Source organism: Acinonyx jubatus, chromosome D2 (genome assembly GCF_027475565.1).
Source record: "Acinonyx jubatus isolate Ajub_Pintada_27869175 chromosome D2, VMU_Ajub_asm_v1.0, whole genome shotgun sequence".
Lineage (NCBI taxonomy): Eukaryota > Metazoa > Chordata > Mammalia > Carnivora > Felidae > Acinonyx > Acinonyx jubatus.
In genome coordinates, this window is record NC_069393.1 from 57,427,727 (window position 1) to 57,442,856 (window position 15,130).

Sequence of the window (15,130 nt, forward strand, 5' to 3'; positions counted from 1 at the left end):
TCAGGATATCAAAATACTCCCTTCACAGCTTCTGCTCAGTCTACAACACTCAGCCTAAAATTATTTTAAGATTTTCTGCTATTTGATGGGGCACCTGGGTGGCTCAGTCAATTGAGTGTCTGACTTTGGCTCAGATCATGATCTCATGGTTCATGCATCGGGCTCTGTGCTGACGGCTCAGGGCCTGGAGACTGCTTCAGATTCTGAGTCTCCCTCTCTCTCTCTCTGCCCCTCCCCCACTGGCACTCTGTCTCTCTCTCAAAAATGAATAAACATTAAGAAAAATTTAAAAAAAAAGATTTTCTGTTATTTGCAATGTTATGGAAAAGTAAATTACTGACATTCACAGGGTGACATTCTATAAAGAACAAGTTTGTTTTCCTTTTTTAATTTAGGATCTTATTAGCAATACATTAGCATCATTAATAGAAAAAAACAACCATCGACACAGAAACTCAAAAACCAACCATTAAGAAAATAATGTAGTAATCAACCACTATGAGAGAAAATAGGTCCTCTCATTTGATTCTACTGGCAAGCCCAGGTTTATCCTGAACTTTGAGAGACTCTCTGTCCTGAGTGGATGATGAAACATTCAAGTAAAAGGTAAGGAGTTTTAAGTGTGAGTTTCTGAGGGATACTGCCTCCAAAGAAGTTCAGGGGTAGCCACAGTCCTCCAGTTTACTCCAACGTTGGGACGTTTCTGGGACGACCTATCATAGTTTCCTTTTGAGGAGTTTTGACAATTCATCAGTCTCAGCATTCAGGTCTTATAAAACATTCCTCCATGTTAAAAAAAAAAAGACACTGTTCCACAGGAATGAGTTTTTCATCGCTTCTCCAGCTTCTTGTACTTGGCTTCTACCAGGGAGAGAGAGAGAGGAAGTTAAATCTTTTAAAATCAGCTCTTACAAAGATCTTTCTTACTTAGCATTTCCAGGCACATTAAAAAATATCTATTATATAAAAAAAAAAAACAAAAACAAACAAACAAAAAAAAACCTGTTGTTTCAATCTCATCATCTGTCCAAGCCGGGTCCAAACTGAAGGCACGCCATAAATGTTAACTATCGTATTAGCTAAGGACAGATATTTGGGTATCGATCAACCATGTGCTCAACTTAAGATAGGGAGTCAAACACACACACACACACACAGAATTAAGAACAAGCCCACTAAGTTCAACCCTGTCAACAGCACCTGCTCCAATGGCTCCACCAGGATTAAGTAGATCTACTGGCACTTGAGCCATGGGGTAGCCTTACTAAGCACAGGAAAGTGCCTCTCCAGGCGCTCTCTGGGAGCCAGACTCTCTGGACACACAATGTATGTTTCTCCTTTTCTTTTCTTTTTTTTTAATCTTTGCTTATTTTGAGAGAGAGAGAGAGAGAGAGAGAGAGAGAGAGAGAGACAGTGCAAGCAGAGGAGGAACAGAGAGACAGGAAGACACAGAATCCAAAGCAGGCCCCAGGCTCTGAGCTGTCAGCGTAGAGGCCAACGCAGGGCTTGAACCCACAAACAGCAAGTTCATGACCTGAGCTGAAGTCAAACGCTTAACCTACTGAGCCACCCAGGTGCCCCACTCCTTTTGTTTTCTTATCCCTACACCTCACTATAGGAAAGCAATTTTGAACGACAAAGAGATGTAAAAGACCATCAGATAAGCCTCTTATTGTGACAGATTTTCCTTTTTCTTTAAAACCTTGAAAGCATTTGGTACAATGCCTTCTTTATAGTCAGGTTCACAGTCACCATTTAGTAAATGTAATTGTGGACAGTGAAACTGTTAACACCACTCATGTCAAATCTCAGTTATGAACCACTCTCCTGAAGTAGTCAATAATTGTCAATGATGAAAATAAAATAATCTATAAATTATACCTAGGATAAAAACAACTTCATTGTTTTTAATCATGGATGTAAGAGCCAGAGCCAGATAGCAAGCCATCAACAATACAAGTACCAGTTTCCTCCTTAAAGGAAAAGTAAACTCTTGATTGACTTTTCTATTTTTTAAAACAATGTTTATTATTGAGAGATACAGAGAGACAGAGCATGAGCATGGGAGAGGCAGAGAGAGGGGGAGACACAGATTCTGAAGCAGGCTCCAGGCTCTGAGCTGTCAGCACAGAGCCCGACGCAGGGCTCAAACTCACAAACCACAATATCATGACCTGAGCTGAAATCGGACACTTAACCGAGAGAGCCACCCAAGAGCCCCTGATTTTTCCATTTTTTAAAACATATGTATCTACATTATCAAAGATGCTTCAGCCTGCTGAACCATAATTTTAAGAGCTTGAGCTCTGTAACCAAACAGACCTGGCTTGGAATGTAGCTCTTTCACATGCTAGCTCGGTATCCTTATGCAAGTTATTTATTTAACCCCTTCAACCAGTTTCTTCTTCCAAAGAATGGGGATAAAAATCATGCACTTATCTCATAGATTATTGGGAAGATAAAAAGAATAATACATGTACAGTACTAAGAACAGTACCTGATATATATCATTAAGTATTCAGAAAATAGTATTTTTATTACTACTACTACTAATAAAAAATTACTCTCACTAGGCTATTGTATAAATTAATTAAAATAGACCATTATGGGCACACCATAAATGACCTATTAGCTAAGGTCATATGGAGTGCGGGTGGGGGCTGGGTGGATTACTCTTATTAAATCAAAACAGAAATAAAAATGGTTACCCAGTTTTTTTGAATATGCATCCAACTTGTAGGCTGCCTGCTCGAGAGCTGCTACCTGTTCTTCAATTACATTGATCTGATCCAGATAAGGCTGCAGTCCAGCATCTTTGTAAACAAAGACAGGCCACATGTTCATACAGCCTCCACAAGGAGTGTAGAAAAGACAGGCAAAGTAAGAATGCTAGTGTCACTCCAACTCTGCCCAGGACACACTAGGTGGAGTGACATGTTTGTGGTCACTCCTAGGACAAACACTAGCAGACAGTAGCTAGCTGATCAGGCAGAACTGTGACCTGGACAAAGCAAGTCTCTCTCACCCACTAATTTCCCTCTTTTTTAAATTCCTTGCTCTACAAGCAATCTTTCTGCAACTGATTCAGTTTCTTGGGTAATCCCATACCAAGGAAGAGTGTCCTAGAGATAGGGAACATACATAGAAGTCAATGGAAAAATATATTCTACCAGTCTCTAAATTAGCATTTTCCATTTACAGATGTTCTGGTTTTCCACTTATAAAGTAGTCCTTTATGGATTGCATTGTTAAAATAAATGCACTAGAATCTGGCCACTGTTTTTCTCCCCTCTCCCTTTCAGGAATAAACTGATCAAGATTCCAAGCAGAATCTTGGACCAAATCAAGATTCCGAAGCAGAAATAACCATACTGAAACATGCTAATCTTCAAAATGGAAGAAATCCACCTTAACTTTGTAATTCACTTTTAGAGAATGAGCTCCCTCAGGACAGCTGCCATGTTCCCTCCACTTCTCCGCAACCCCAAGCACAAAAGAATATTAAATACAAACATGTTTAATTATAAATATTATTACTTACACTTCTGGTTTAAGTCCTTTAAGTTTCTACTAATGTTTATAGCAATATCTTTCATTTCAAGATACTTCAGGCTGGTTAGTTTATTCATATTTTCCAGGAGCTTATAGTCTTCGCTGGTGGCTTTAAAATAAACAGAAGATGTGATGCCTTTAAGATTTGTCATAGATCACTGGAATGTAGAATTATAGGCCAAATGGTAGTTTAAGGCAGGACCCAAAGAATGTCAAAGGTGCAGGCCACTATTGATTTATGACTTTTATACTCAGCAAACTATATAAACCAGTTAAGATCCAGAAACTTCAGAATCTTTGTTAGAAAGGGAAATAACAAATTCATGTCCTAAGAAAAGAGAGGTGACATAGTCTTCGTATTTCTATGGTATGAAAACATGTAATTTCGGGGACTGCATCATAAATATATATAAAATCAACTAGGACCTCACCGCTTCTTAGTAACTCATTGATTACTATTTGATTCTATATTGCATTTTATGTACTGACTTTTCCAAACCATTTGTCTTCTTCTTATATCCTCAGTTCCCTTCCCCATCCCTACTTAAAGCAAATGGCTTCTACTCAATTTTCCTGAAAAGTGGAAAATTCCCCTTACATAAGCTCCCTCAACCTTTCTGCCTCACTTCAAAATTTCTCTGTACCCTAATATCTTCCCAAGAGGCATGAGGGCTCCTATTCTTGTCAAGACAACTTCTCCTATGCTCTTGCTTCTAACCCTTCAGGGTCTCTCTTCCATCATATCCTTCCCCTGACATTTCCAAACTCTCCCTCTATTCTGGCAGCTTCCTCTCTAACTAGAAATATATTCAGGTTTCTTCCAGCCCAAAAGCACTCTCTCTTCTGCTGCACCGACATCATTTGCTCATAAAGCAAAGGAGCTTCACCGCTAATCCTTTTTAAAGAGTAACTTATATTCACTGGTTCCTCTTCCTCACCATTCACTCATGTAAACCCTTGCAGCCTGGCCTCTGCCCCCACTATCCAGGGAAATTACATGCTCCAATGTCATTGGTGCTTTCTTAACCACCAAATCCATAGTGTTTTCTCAATCATTATCATCCTGAATCTCTTCATAGTACCTGACCCTGTGATCTCCCTCTTTTCACAAAATGCTCATTTCCCTTGTCTGCTACATCATCATATTAGCCTGATTTTCTAATCTCTTTCAACCTGCTCTTTGTAGGTTTCTATGCCAGATGCTTTCTCATTCATCCTTAACTATCACTTCCCAATTTTTACTCAGCTGTGACACAAGACTGATGTTTACATGGGCGGCACATTCCTATGGGCAATCTCAGGGTGATGCTAGATTCCTTTCAAACTCAAAAAAGCATTTGTACAAGTAAGAATGACAATCACAAGGAAATTACAATCTGCTTAAAATTAATTTTATAAGTAAAAATCATTTGTTATCAATCCTAGGTACCTTAAGTACTGTTGTTAGAAACAAATTATTTGCCCTATACAGGCATTCTCCGAGGCTGTAGTTGAGGCCCTTAGCTACCCCTAAGTACATCCTTGCCAATCTCATCCTGCAGAGCCTCAACTCACACCACGGTGCAGGGGACTCCCAAATCTGTTTCTCCTGCTCTGATCACTCTCTGAGCTCGGGACTCACATGTGCAAGTCACCTAAGTGTCCTGGTAAAAATCTTAAATCAGCCAAGCCAAAACCAAAAATATTTTTACACTAAACATGGTTCTGCTTTCCCACTTCCCTATTTTAGATGATGGCACCACCGGTTTAAAACCTCAAACGTGTCTTAGGCTGCCATCTCTCCATAGACACAACAAGTCCTATCAATTCTACTTCCATGATATTCTTGTACCCATGCTCTCCTTTCCATTCCCTCTACCATCACCCTGTCACTGATCATCATCATTTCTTTTCATCTGGACTCTTGCTCATATGTCTCTGAGCTCTATCCTCCGTATTCATACCCTTGTTGCTAGCAAATTAGTCTCTCTACAACAAGGGTCACACACTGTAAGACCTAGAAGCCAGCAAGATCATATAAATGAGTGAAGCAAGCCAGGTGTTTGTATGTTAAACACATAAGATTATTCACTTCCATAAAGAAGTATGTTCTCTCCTACTTTTTAGCACATGCAGACTTCTTATCTATCATTTACTTTACCGACTTGATAGAAATATTGGTACAGAAAATTGATTCTCTACCACTACTAAAAAGCAACACGATAAGAACAGTAATAAATGGCAACTGACCAGGTGTCAGTAAAAGGGAGAAAACATAGTGGTGGGGACACACTGCATAGCCCTAATCCATTCAGAGGAGACAGCGGCTCAGCTATGGTTGATCATAGCATCGCAATGGGGGAGTTAGTATTGCCAAAATCTTTGGAATTTTTAAAGAGAAGCCAAAAATCTAGATTTTGTTACTTGGTTTCTCTTGCTCAGAAATAATTAAGTAACTAATCAGAATGACAGAGCCTCATAAGCCCTCCCATTCTGCATCAAGCCTTTTCTCATTAATTCTGGTTCCCAAATTTAGCTCACAGCAATTGCCTGGGGAAGTGAAACAATATAAGAAATGCTTATGAGAGGCCACACAGGACCAGACTTCACTTTTTGGACCTTTCTTCACACACAGGTCATGTGTTGACCTGGAAATACACAATGAACCCCAAAATTAATCACGTCCCAAAGGGTGGGTCACCAAATCCTCAGACCAACCTAGCAGGTTCCTAAATCTGCAGTTCACTCCCTACTCCCCAATTTAATTTCTCTTTGCCCCAATAAATACATCTGTCTTAAGGGAACAAACTGCTTATATCACCTCACTCGCTAATCGTTTCCCCCTTTTTGGTCAATCCTTCTCTTCACAGTCCTGCTCAAAATGCACCTCCCCCCAAGGAAGCACTTCCTAATGAATTCGTTTTATGTCTTCTCATAGTTAGTCTACACTTATGGAGGCTTGCAGAGTTGTATTAAGCATTTTTATGTATTTCTGAAATTAGCCAGTGAATTTCTACAGGGAAGGAACAGACCTTTTTCTTTCCCATTCATGACCATCCCAAACTTCCAACAGGCGTATTCCAGGGCATGAAGAGTGTTGGGGAGGGAGCCACAGACTGATGCTGCTAAAGCACCTGACAGGTCTCCCAGAGCCAAACCGCAGCTCCATAGGGTAGTATAGAGCAGTACCCGAATCAGTCCACACCCCGCCTTACCCGTCAGTTCCCCAGTCAGGTAAGTTGCCATTTTGGAGAACATGTCCCGGCAGAGCTCCGTGATGTCAGCTTCAGCCGGCTCCTTTGCTTCCTCAGCTGTTTCCACGGCGGCATCGTCTGTATCAAAGGAGAACGGGTAAGTGTCCCACCGTACACCGGGACCTAATACAGCGATGGCATCTTCTCCCCACACCCCTTCACTAGTCCTCATTCGATCAAGTCGGCTCCATTCTCCATGTGCCATAATTTCAAGTCCCTCACTTTGTCCTTGCCCCACCTGACACGCCAACTCTGCTCCCTGGCCACCGGCCCTTGGCTCACACCCGATCCCGCACCAAACTATCTCAGTCGCCCGGTCAGGTGCTCCCCTCCGACCTGCTTGCTCCTGCCAAGCGATCCCCCGGCCTCCTGCTGGACACTTCATCCCCAACCACTCTGCGTACCTCGAACAGGCTCCTCTCTTTGGGTCGCCGAGACATCCTCGGCAGCCGTCGCCGCCGCCATGCCTGGCCCCGCGCTACTTCCGGTTGTGGATGTCTGCGCATGCGCGCCGGGGAGGGTCCCGCCCTGCCCCCCCCCCGCCTCCCGGGTTCGCAGCCCTGGGATTCTCCATCTCTCCACTGGGTCTCGCTGCACAGCATGAGTGATATAAGCATGAAGCTGAAATTGAAGCTAAGATAAGCTATTGTGAGTCCTTCCTGTTGCCAAGAGCCGCGACGCCTGGAACTGAGAATGCGCTCATCCCTGTCACTAGTCTAGTAAGACCAACGGCCTGTCTGGGGTTGGTTGAGCTCAGGTGGCCTGCTGACCAAAGTCACAGAGACAAGTTACCCCTCCCCAAAGACTCCCCACCCAGGCTCTGCCCAGGACGCCTCAGGGAATTCTTTTGAAGGTAGTCTCATCCAACCTTTAGGAAATCTTCACTCATTGATCCCGGAACCGAAATACTCGAAATACTCGACCTTCAATGTCTTGGATAAACAACTCATTGTCCCCCCTTTTCTTTTTTAAAGTTTATTTATTTATTTTGAGAGAAAGCGAGAGGGAGGGAGAGAGAGAATGAGCGGGGGAGGGGCAAAGAGCGAGAGAATCCCAAGCAGGCTCTGCACTGTCATCGCAGAGCCCAAAGTGGGTCTCGAACTCACAAGCCCAGCGGTCACAACCTCAGTGGAAACCAAGAGTCTGACACTTAACCGACTGAGTCACTTAGGCGCCCCAGCCCCCTTTTCCTTAGGAAGCAGGTTGGAACGTAGTTATCTTCAGCTGATACAGCCTTTCTGGAAGACAGCTTTGTAACTCTTTTAAGGCTGAGGATACACTCTGGTTATCTTGATCGCATTTAGCTGTTTCACAAGTTTCCTAGGTGTATAGAGTGTATGTGATGGGATGGTGAAACAGGTGGGAGAAGGGAATGGATGAGAAAAAGCTACTGGGGAGCAAGGTGCAAAATGAGGAAGAGGTAAAGATCACAGGGCAAGGGGAAAGGGATATATAGCAGGTCTTGGGATGCAAACCTATACACCTAAAATCTTGGTGAAGTTTTTAGTCCTTTCCCTGGTTATTCTCCATCTGCACCCTCTCACCTCTCTCTCTCTCTCTCTCTCTCTCTCTCTCTCTCTCTCTCTCTCTCTCTCACACACACACACACACACACACACACACACAGAGCTACCCCTCATGCCAGAGTAAGGGCTACCTTACACTCTTCATCCTGAGGACCAGGTTTCCCTAGGTCACTGTCTCCACTCTCTCTAACAGTACAGTCATAGTGCCGACCATTTCAGATTATTGCTATGAGCCAGAAGTTCTTATTTCAGGACTTCTCAGGCAGCCCAGCCCAAGTACAAGAATGGCTTACAGCTCCAGCCTCTCTTCTTCTCCCTACAATCCCAGAAGCAAATGCAAAGTCCTGATTTTCCTAAGGATTTTTATTGATAGCCACCAGAGAAACCCATATTGTTCTTTACAAGAATAGAATCAGAGCCCACCACATTTTAGTCCAAAGATCTCTGAATCCAGAGGTCATTTCTTTGTCTGATTCTCCTTAGGTTCCATCTTCGTCCCGGTTTACAGCCCCCTCAGTTCCCAGTGTTTAGTGGAATGTTGGGAGCAGGCGCCTTCATGGACTTTGCCCTGAGAGGAGGGGTCACTCCAACTCCTCTGTAACATTGTAATCTCCGTACCTGAGAAAGTCTCCTCTCTTCCACGGCTTCCCCTTCTCTTTCTCCTGGAAACTATGGAGAAGACAAGAATCCTGTGGGTGCTAGCCTCAGATCTCTAGATGCACAAAGGCTAAGATTCACTGGCAAATATGAAGACATTCAGATAATGCTGCTCCCTTCTATTTTTTCCCCAAATTGTGGCTATCCAGGTGCCAGGTACTTAGGGAACATCACCTTCCTTTCATTATTGCCTTTTTTTTTTCCATCACAGCAGAGCTAGGAGCACAGGAAGTAAGAGGCCCAGTGGGAAGTGTTATTTCACAGAGCTACACAGAGCTATGTGGCTGCACACAGAAACACTGAGTCACAAGCCTAGGCATGATGCAAGCTCTACACAGAAACACTGGTTCAAAAGGCCAGACACAAGGTGGACTCGGCAGGAGCAGTGGTGGAAACTGCTGCCCTAGGAACAGAGGATGTGTCCTGAGGAGGTCTCTGCGGAGGCAGTGAGAGAGGAGCCTGCTGTCTGATGCTTTAGAACCCCTGCCCCACCACTCTCCTGCCCACCCTGGACTCCTCAGGGGGCTGGAGTCATAGCTGGGGCTGGCTGCAGGTGTTCCCAAACGCCTTGATCCCCCTGTTGGAAGAAAAAGGGACAGGTCATATGAAGGAGGAATTTGCATCCCACTTCCTTTTATCTACAAAATCTGGATCTGATTCCCCAACCTCAGACCATCTCCTGGAGGCTAAGGCAGCCCTGAGGCCAGAGCAACCAACTTCAGGCCTTCCCTCCACTCCTTACTTCCACTGATATAGTGACTACTATGAATATGTTGCCCCAGGAGCCTGAAAACAGGCTCTTTCCAAAATGTTTTGCCTCCACCCACTGAGAGGAAAAGATGGCAGAGTTCAAGTGTGGGGGAGCTGAGGGGACCCAGGTGAAGGGCCACTTACCATGCCTGGGGAGAGAGCTAGCTGCCCCTTCCTTTCCAGCATCTTCAGTTTTGAGCCCACAGCATCTACCTGGGACATGACTCCTTCCAGGACAGTCTCCAGATGCAGAACTCTCCTTGTGAGTCTGTGTAGGATTTGAGAGAGACCGAGGGAGCAGAAATATGTGCCTGGGGGGCTAAGTGGCTGTAGGGGCAGGGGGGACAGAATGGTCTGTGTCTGGATGAGAGTAAGGAAGGTAAGGCACAGCCTTCTAGGGAGAGTTAAAGTGAGGCAGAAGTTCTTCTTGGGTTAGGGCAGAGAATTACAAAGTTGTGGAAAGAAGGTCAAGGAGGACATTATAAACACACTTTGCCCTGGGGCCCTTGTTGCACATACGTGTAGAATTCTTCTCCTGAAACCCAGCCACCTGCTCTGGTAGCCTCTGGACACAACTCGCCTGGTGGGCAACTCACAATGGACCGGCCCAGGTTCTCAATCTCAGCGTTGAGGGCCACCTGATCAGGAAGTCAGAGAGGAGAAGATGACTCTGGGAATTCATCAGCTCCTCATCACCTGTTCTAATAGGACCTCCGGACCAGTCCCTTGGGCTCCAGTTCATGCTAGTCCCCTTCCCTCTCAAACTCTAGAGACAATAGGATAAGTGTGGTGGTGCTTGGACACAAAGCTGGACCAACCTCTGGGGAATCACCTCCCAAAGAAACAAAACATGAGCTCTTGGAAGCCTCGATTAATGAGACCCTCCCTAGAATCCAACTGAATCTGGGAAAGGAAGAACAGTACCAGGATTCCTGCCACTTTCTCTCCTGCCCTTGAATTTTTGGTCTACAACGGATAGGGACGAAGCAGGCACAACTAGGGGAGCTAAGGATCTGAGTTTGAAAATCCCAGGGAGACGGCAAGTCCTCAGAAGGAATTGTCAGAGATTCTTGGGTAATTGATCCTTTCCCTCTAAGACTGTGTTTTATAGCAGTGGTTCTCAACTTTGGCTGTGCATTGGAATCACCTAGGGAGTCTTTTTAAAGCACTGATGCCCGGGCCCGTCACTCTCCCAGAGATTCTGTCTAGGGTATGTGGCCTGAGTATGAGGATTATTTGACTCCCCACCCCCACCTTACCAGCGTATGCTAATGTGCAGCAGTTTGAGAATGACTATTCTAGAGAGTACTTTCCTGCCCATCTATCAAAGGATTTTCAGTTTGGATCTGTGTTCTCGGAATGCTCTCAGGGAGGGGAGAATGAACATTTTTCTTTTGCTGCCTGTCCACCAACCAGCTGGGCTCACCCTCTTCTCCTCGAGGTCCTGTTGCATTTGTTCCTGTTCTTTCTTGTCCAGGATGTGATTCCCATCTTGGTCAAACCTGGTGAAGGCAGCTGTGAGCTCAGTGATCTCATGCTCTGCGTGCCCCAGTCTGAGGAGAACAGTATGATGAAATGACTTCTGGCCTTTTGTGGCCGTGATCTCTCAATTAGGGACTTCCTACTTTTTTCCAGACTCTACAACTCTTGCTCTCTGGGAAAGAAGGGGACCACATAGGAAAGCCAGGATCGCCAAGGTCTAGCAATTTTACTCCCAAGAAATTGCTTTAATCTATTTCTTCCTTCTCTGACTCCTGCTGACTAGATTCAGGCCCTCATGATGTTCTATAGGAATTATTGCAAAATCTCTTTGCCTCTAAATAATCTGTCCCTCCACCCCCACCCTGCTGGCTTCTTCTTCACTCCCTACCCCCTGAAATCCATCCTGTATAATGCAACTAGAGTAATTTATCTTTCTAAAGTGCAGGTCTAACTGTACCCCTCCCCTGCTTAAAATCCCTTCTGGGCACCCTATTCTTTGGACTGAATGATGGTATTCAAGGCCTTTCCCAGGATGGTCCTGGCTCATTCCCCTGGCCTCATTTCTTGCTATGCCCCACTTTTATTTGATAGCTTAGCAACTTATTATTCCTGTATATGTTGCTCAACTTAAAACGTCTGTGCCTTTGTATATGCTTTCATCTCTTCTTGGAGTGGACTTCCTCTGCTTGTCTACATGTAAGCTATCCATCCTCCAAAACCCTATTCATACACCACCTCTTCCAGGAGGTCTTCCCTTAAACTCAAAAATAGAATTGAATACTTTTTTTTTTGTGCTCCCTCTCTTCTTGTCACTTCTGTTGTTGAAGTTGTTCTGTGATTCAGTTTATTTGCTTATATGTGTATGAGCTCCTGGAGGACAAAGACTTTGTCTCATTTAATTGTGTGCCCTGCTCAGGGCCTGGCCCACGGCTGGTGCTCACAATGTATTTGTTCAGTGTTTGTTAACATGTTTAACTAGGAGGCAAGGAGGCTAAAGGAATAGGCTAGTGTTTGTGGTGGAGCAAAGAACCAACTACAGAGTTATGTGGGAGTGAGAAATGTATGCAATGAATAGGAAATTATATTATTACATTAGTCCTAATAATTGTTCAACAAGGTCCAGAATGTTACAGAACGTGGTCGGAGACCTTTAAACCAAGGGCACAATTCTGAAGGTCAGAATCAGAGACCTATAGGTCAAAGTCAAAAGCTTAAAGTCAAAGTCAGAGGCCCATAGGCCAAGATCAGAGGTTTTTAGGCAAAAGGTATATGGTTGAAGGTCAAGAACTTATAGACCAATGTCAGAGAAGGTTGGATCTCTGGTTGCTCACTCCCTCAAGGTGTTGGTGAAATCCTCAAATTGGATCTCCTGCTCTCCACCCTGCAGGACCTTCTGTACATCTGAAACTCGCTCCTTCCTCAAACGCAGCCTCAGTAGGGTCTTGTTGTAGCCCTGGAAGGAGAAAGGAAACAGGTATGGTTCCTACAGCCTTCTCATCATTCCTTGCCCCCCCCCCCCACCCACTGGATGCCAGGCTTCCAGGGATAGGTCAAAGGCACACAAGGGCACAGGGCCCTACACCAGTCAGGAACAGACCAGGACACAGAGCCTTGGACTTGGGCCCTGACACAGACGTATCACTCAAAGAGAATGAGTGGTTACCTGTTTCAGGAGGTCAGAAAGTTGCAGCTCATCCTTCTGTCCAGCTAACTCTTCCTTGACCTCTGAATATGTATCATTGATGATGGCCAGGAACATGTTCTGGAGATAAAGTGGGGACTTGAGTCCTCACCCCAGACTCACTAACAGCACTGAGCCCACTAACCCTATTAAAGTCCCAGACATATGTTCTAAAAGGGCCAATGCTTTCAATCTCAGCTCTGCAGGCCAATAACCCCAGCATCTCATGGTTCCAAAGACCCCCATTTAGCACAATCCTGTTAGGGATGGATCAAACTTCCTCATCCACCTGCTATCTTCACTCAGTTGCTGTAGTAACCTGACTGCAAAGATAGCCCATCATATGCCAGAGTTTGCTTCCATATAAGGGCCTACCAATCACTGAGAGTACAGTTTTGTTGTCTTTACCATCTAACCCCAGTCCAACCCATCTATCCCTAACCATGATCAAATAAAGAAACTTGCTGGCCTTGTCAATAAAAATTAATCCAGATCTTTCATAGTTGGCAGAGAGAAAGAGAATATAAAGCAATGGTAATAGAAATAGCCAGAAATTCCTAGAGGAAGGGGAGAATAGATATAGAAGATTTCAGTTTCAACTACTTCTCTTCATGGGGCACTTTTCTCTCCCTTTCCATTCTTAGAGAATAGGGGTTTGGTTTTACTGAGAGAGCCTGAAGATTCTCTTACACTCTGCAAACTGCCTGACTGTGCTGGCCATGCTGAGCACATTAGCCAATTCTCGGGTGATCCAGAAGCCCCCCCCCCACTTCACTGTCCATCCCTGATTTGAGATACCCATTTTAACACTGAGTACAGAATATGGGGGGATCAAAACCTCATGCTGTAAGTCCTTTATGTCTCCACCCCTCCGGCTCCCAATTCCCACCTTCCAGAGGGACCCTCACCAGGAGCACGAAGAAGACAAAGAAGACATAGGTGACAAAGTAGGCAGGTCCCAGGATGCGGTTGGCATTGTCAATAGCGTTGTAGTCAAAGTCCCCAAGGATGATCCGGAACTGAGTGAAACTGAGAGACCAGGGTCTGTGCTTCACCTAGGGCCTAACCATAACCCTGTCACCTATTCATACCCCCAAACCGCTTTCCTAACTACCATTCTTCAGTGAATGCAGACAGACCTCTCTTGTACCTCCAGCCCAACCTGATGGAGACATAGTGAGGTGCGCAGATACTTGAACCCATCCACCAGAGATTCTCACACAGATGTTTTAAGCACAGACACACCTGTACACATGCACTTAGCTTCCCCAAGGATACACACACCCACAGAGCGGGAGGGAGAGGGTCCAGGAGGGAGTGAAGAGGGCAGGACACACACATGCACTTGATGAAAGTGCTGAAGTTTTCCACTTGGGTCCCAAAAAGCAGGTAGCCGAGTTGGGCATAGGCGAAGAAAACAATGAAGAACATGACAGCAAAACCCAGGATGTCCTTGGCACAGCGGGCCAGCGTGGAGGAGAGCTGAGTCATGGTTTTGTTGAAGCTGATGTACTTGAATATCTGCAAAGGCCATGTGGAATCAAACAGTAAAGGAAGAAAAGAGAAAATCTTTGAATAGTGTACTCCAGGGACTTATGGAGGCCACCGGAGTTGTCAAACCAGACAAGGAAAATGACACAAGTGCTAAACAAGGGAGAATGAGTGCTTTGAGGTGTTGTTGGGGATGAGGGGTCCCAAGGTACCTTGATCCAGGCAAAGAAAAGGTTCACGGCATTCATGTTGTTGTACTGTGTCTGCCAGAAGGCGAGGAACTCGAAGTCAGCATACGTGTTTGGCTGCTGCAGGAGCTTCCCCATCAGCCGGTTCACCTCAAGGGTTCGGAATATGTGGAAGCCCACAGCCACAATAGAGAGCTGTCATCACAGGGGTCAGAGGTGTCAGAGAAGTCAGGCTCTCAAGGGAAGTTCAATGATAAGGTCCTAGGGGAGAGCTGGGGTAGGTAAGTCAGGTGGGAAAAAAATCCTTCTCTTCTGAGCTGTTGACTATCTAAGCTTCAAATGGAAGTGAATAGGATGATTGGGGAGTATCTTACATCCTGAAACAAGGCTTTGGGACCAATGGTAAATAGGTAGGTTTTAAAGGACCATGGAGAATTGGAGCCAAGTAATTTTATTTCTCCCATCACTTCCTAGTCTTGGTCAAGGAATTGTGTCCTGTTAATAGGAAGAAGATGAAGATGAAGAGGCAGGCTATTTTAATAGAAGAGAAGAGAAAAGGTAGGAGTTTCA

The 15,130-nt window shown here is 44.8% G+C and overlaps 2 protein-coding genes across 2 annotated transcripts in view; both read right to left on the reverse strand.

The window, feature by feature from the left end:
- Positions 1 to 356: 356 nt before the first annotated feature.
- Positions 357 to 7,306, reverse strand: BLOC1S2 (biogenesis of lysosomal organelles complex 1 subunit 2). Its single transcript, XM_015063011.3, has 5 exons — positions 7,190 to 7,306; positions 6,747 to 6,863; positions 3,542 to 3,661; positions 2,709 to 2,813; positions 357 to 861 (listed from the first exon to the last, which is right to left on the reverse strand). The coding sequence occupies exons 1-5, from the start codon at positions 7,248 to 7,250 to the stop codon at positions 830 to 832; spliced, it is 435 nt and encodes a 144-aa protein (XP_014918497.2). The 5' UTR covers positions 7,251 to 7,306; the 3' UTR covers positions 357 to 829.
- A 1,350-nt stretch (positions 7,307 to 8,656) lies between these two features.
- Positions 8,657 to 15,130, reverse strand: part of PKD2L1 (polycystin 2 like 1, transient receptor potential cation channel) — a 31,350-nt gene continuing 24,876 nt past the window's right edge. Inside the window, exons 7-15 of the mRNA XM_015063141.3 lie at positions 14,585 to 14,755; positions 14,221 to 14,402; positions 13,790 to 13,910; positions 12,864 to 12,962; positions 12,532 to 12,653; positions 11,145 to 11,271; positions 10,238 to 10,356; positions 9,863 to 9,986; positions 8,657 to 9,545 (exon numbers count right to left, since the gene is read on the reverse strand). Of these exons, the coding sequence (XP_014918627.1) occupies positions 9,486 to 9,545; positions 9,863 to 9,986; positions 10,238 to 10,356; positions 11,145 to 11,271; positions 12,532 to 12,653; positions 12,864 to 12,962; positions 13,790 to 13,910; positions 14,221 to 14,402; positions 14,585 to 14,755 (1,125 nt within the window). The 3' untranslated portion in view covers positions 8,657 to 9,485. The remainder of the gene's footprint in view (positions 9,546 to 9,862; positions 9,987 to 10,237; positions 10,357 to 11,144; positions 11,272 to 12,531; positions 12,654 to 12,863; positions 12,963 to 13,789; positions 13,911 to 14,220; positions 14,403 to 14,584; positions 14,756 to 15,130) is intronic.

Coding starts and splice junctions, on each gene's coding strand:
- BLOC1S2 (XM_015063011.3), bottom strand. CDS start 7,250: ATGGCGGCGGCGACGGCTGCCGAGGATGTCTCGGCGACCCAAAGAGAG. Junction 6,864..7,189: donor AAGAGAGGAGCCTGTTCGAG/GTACGCAGAGTG, acceptor CCTTTGATACAG/ACGATGCCGCCGTGGAAACA. Junction 3,662..6,746: donor CCTGACTGGGGAACTGACGG/GTAAGGCGGGGT, acceptor TTTATTTTAAAG/CCACCAGCGAAGACTATAAG.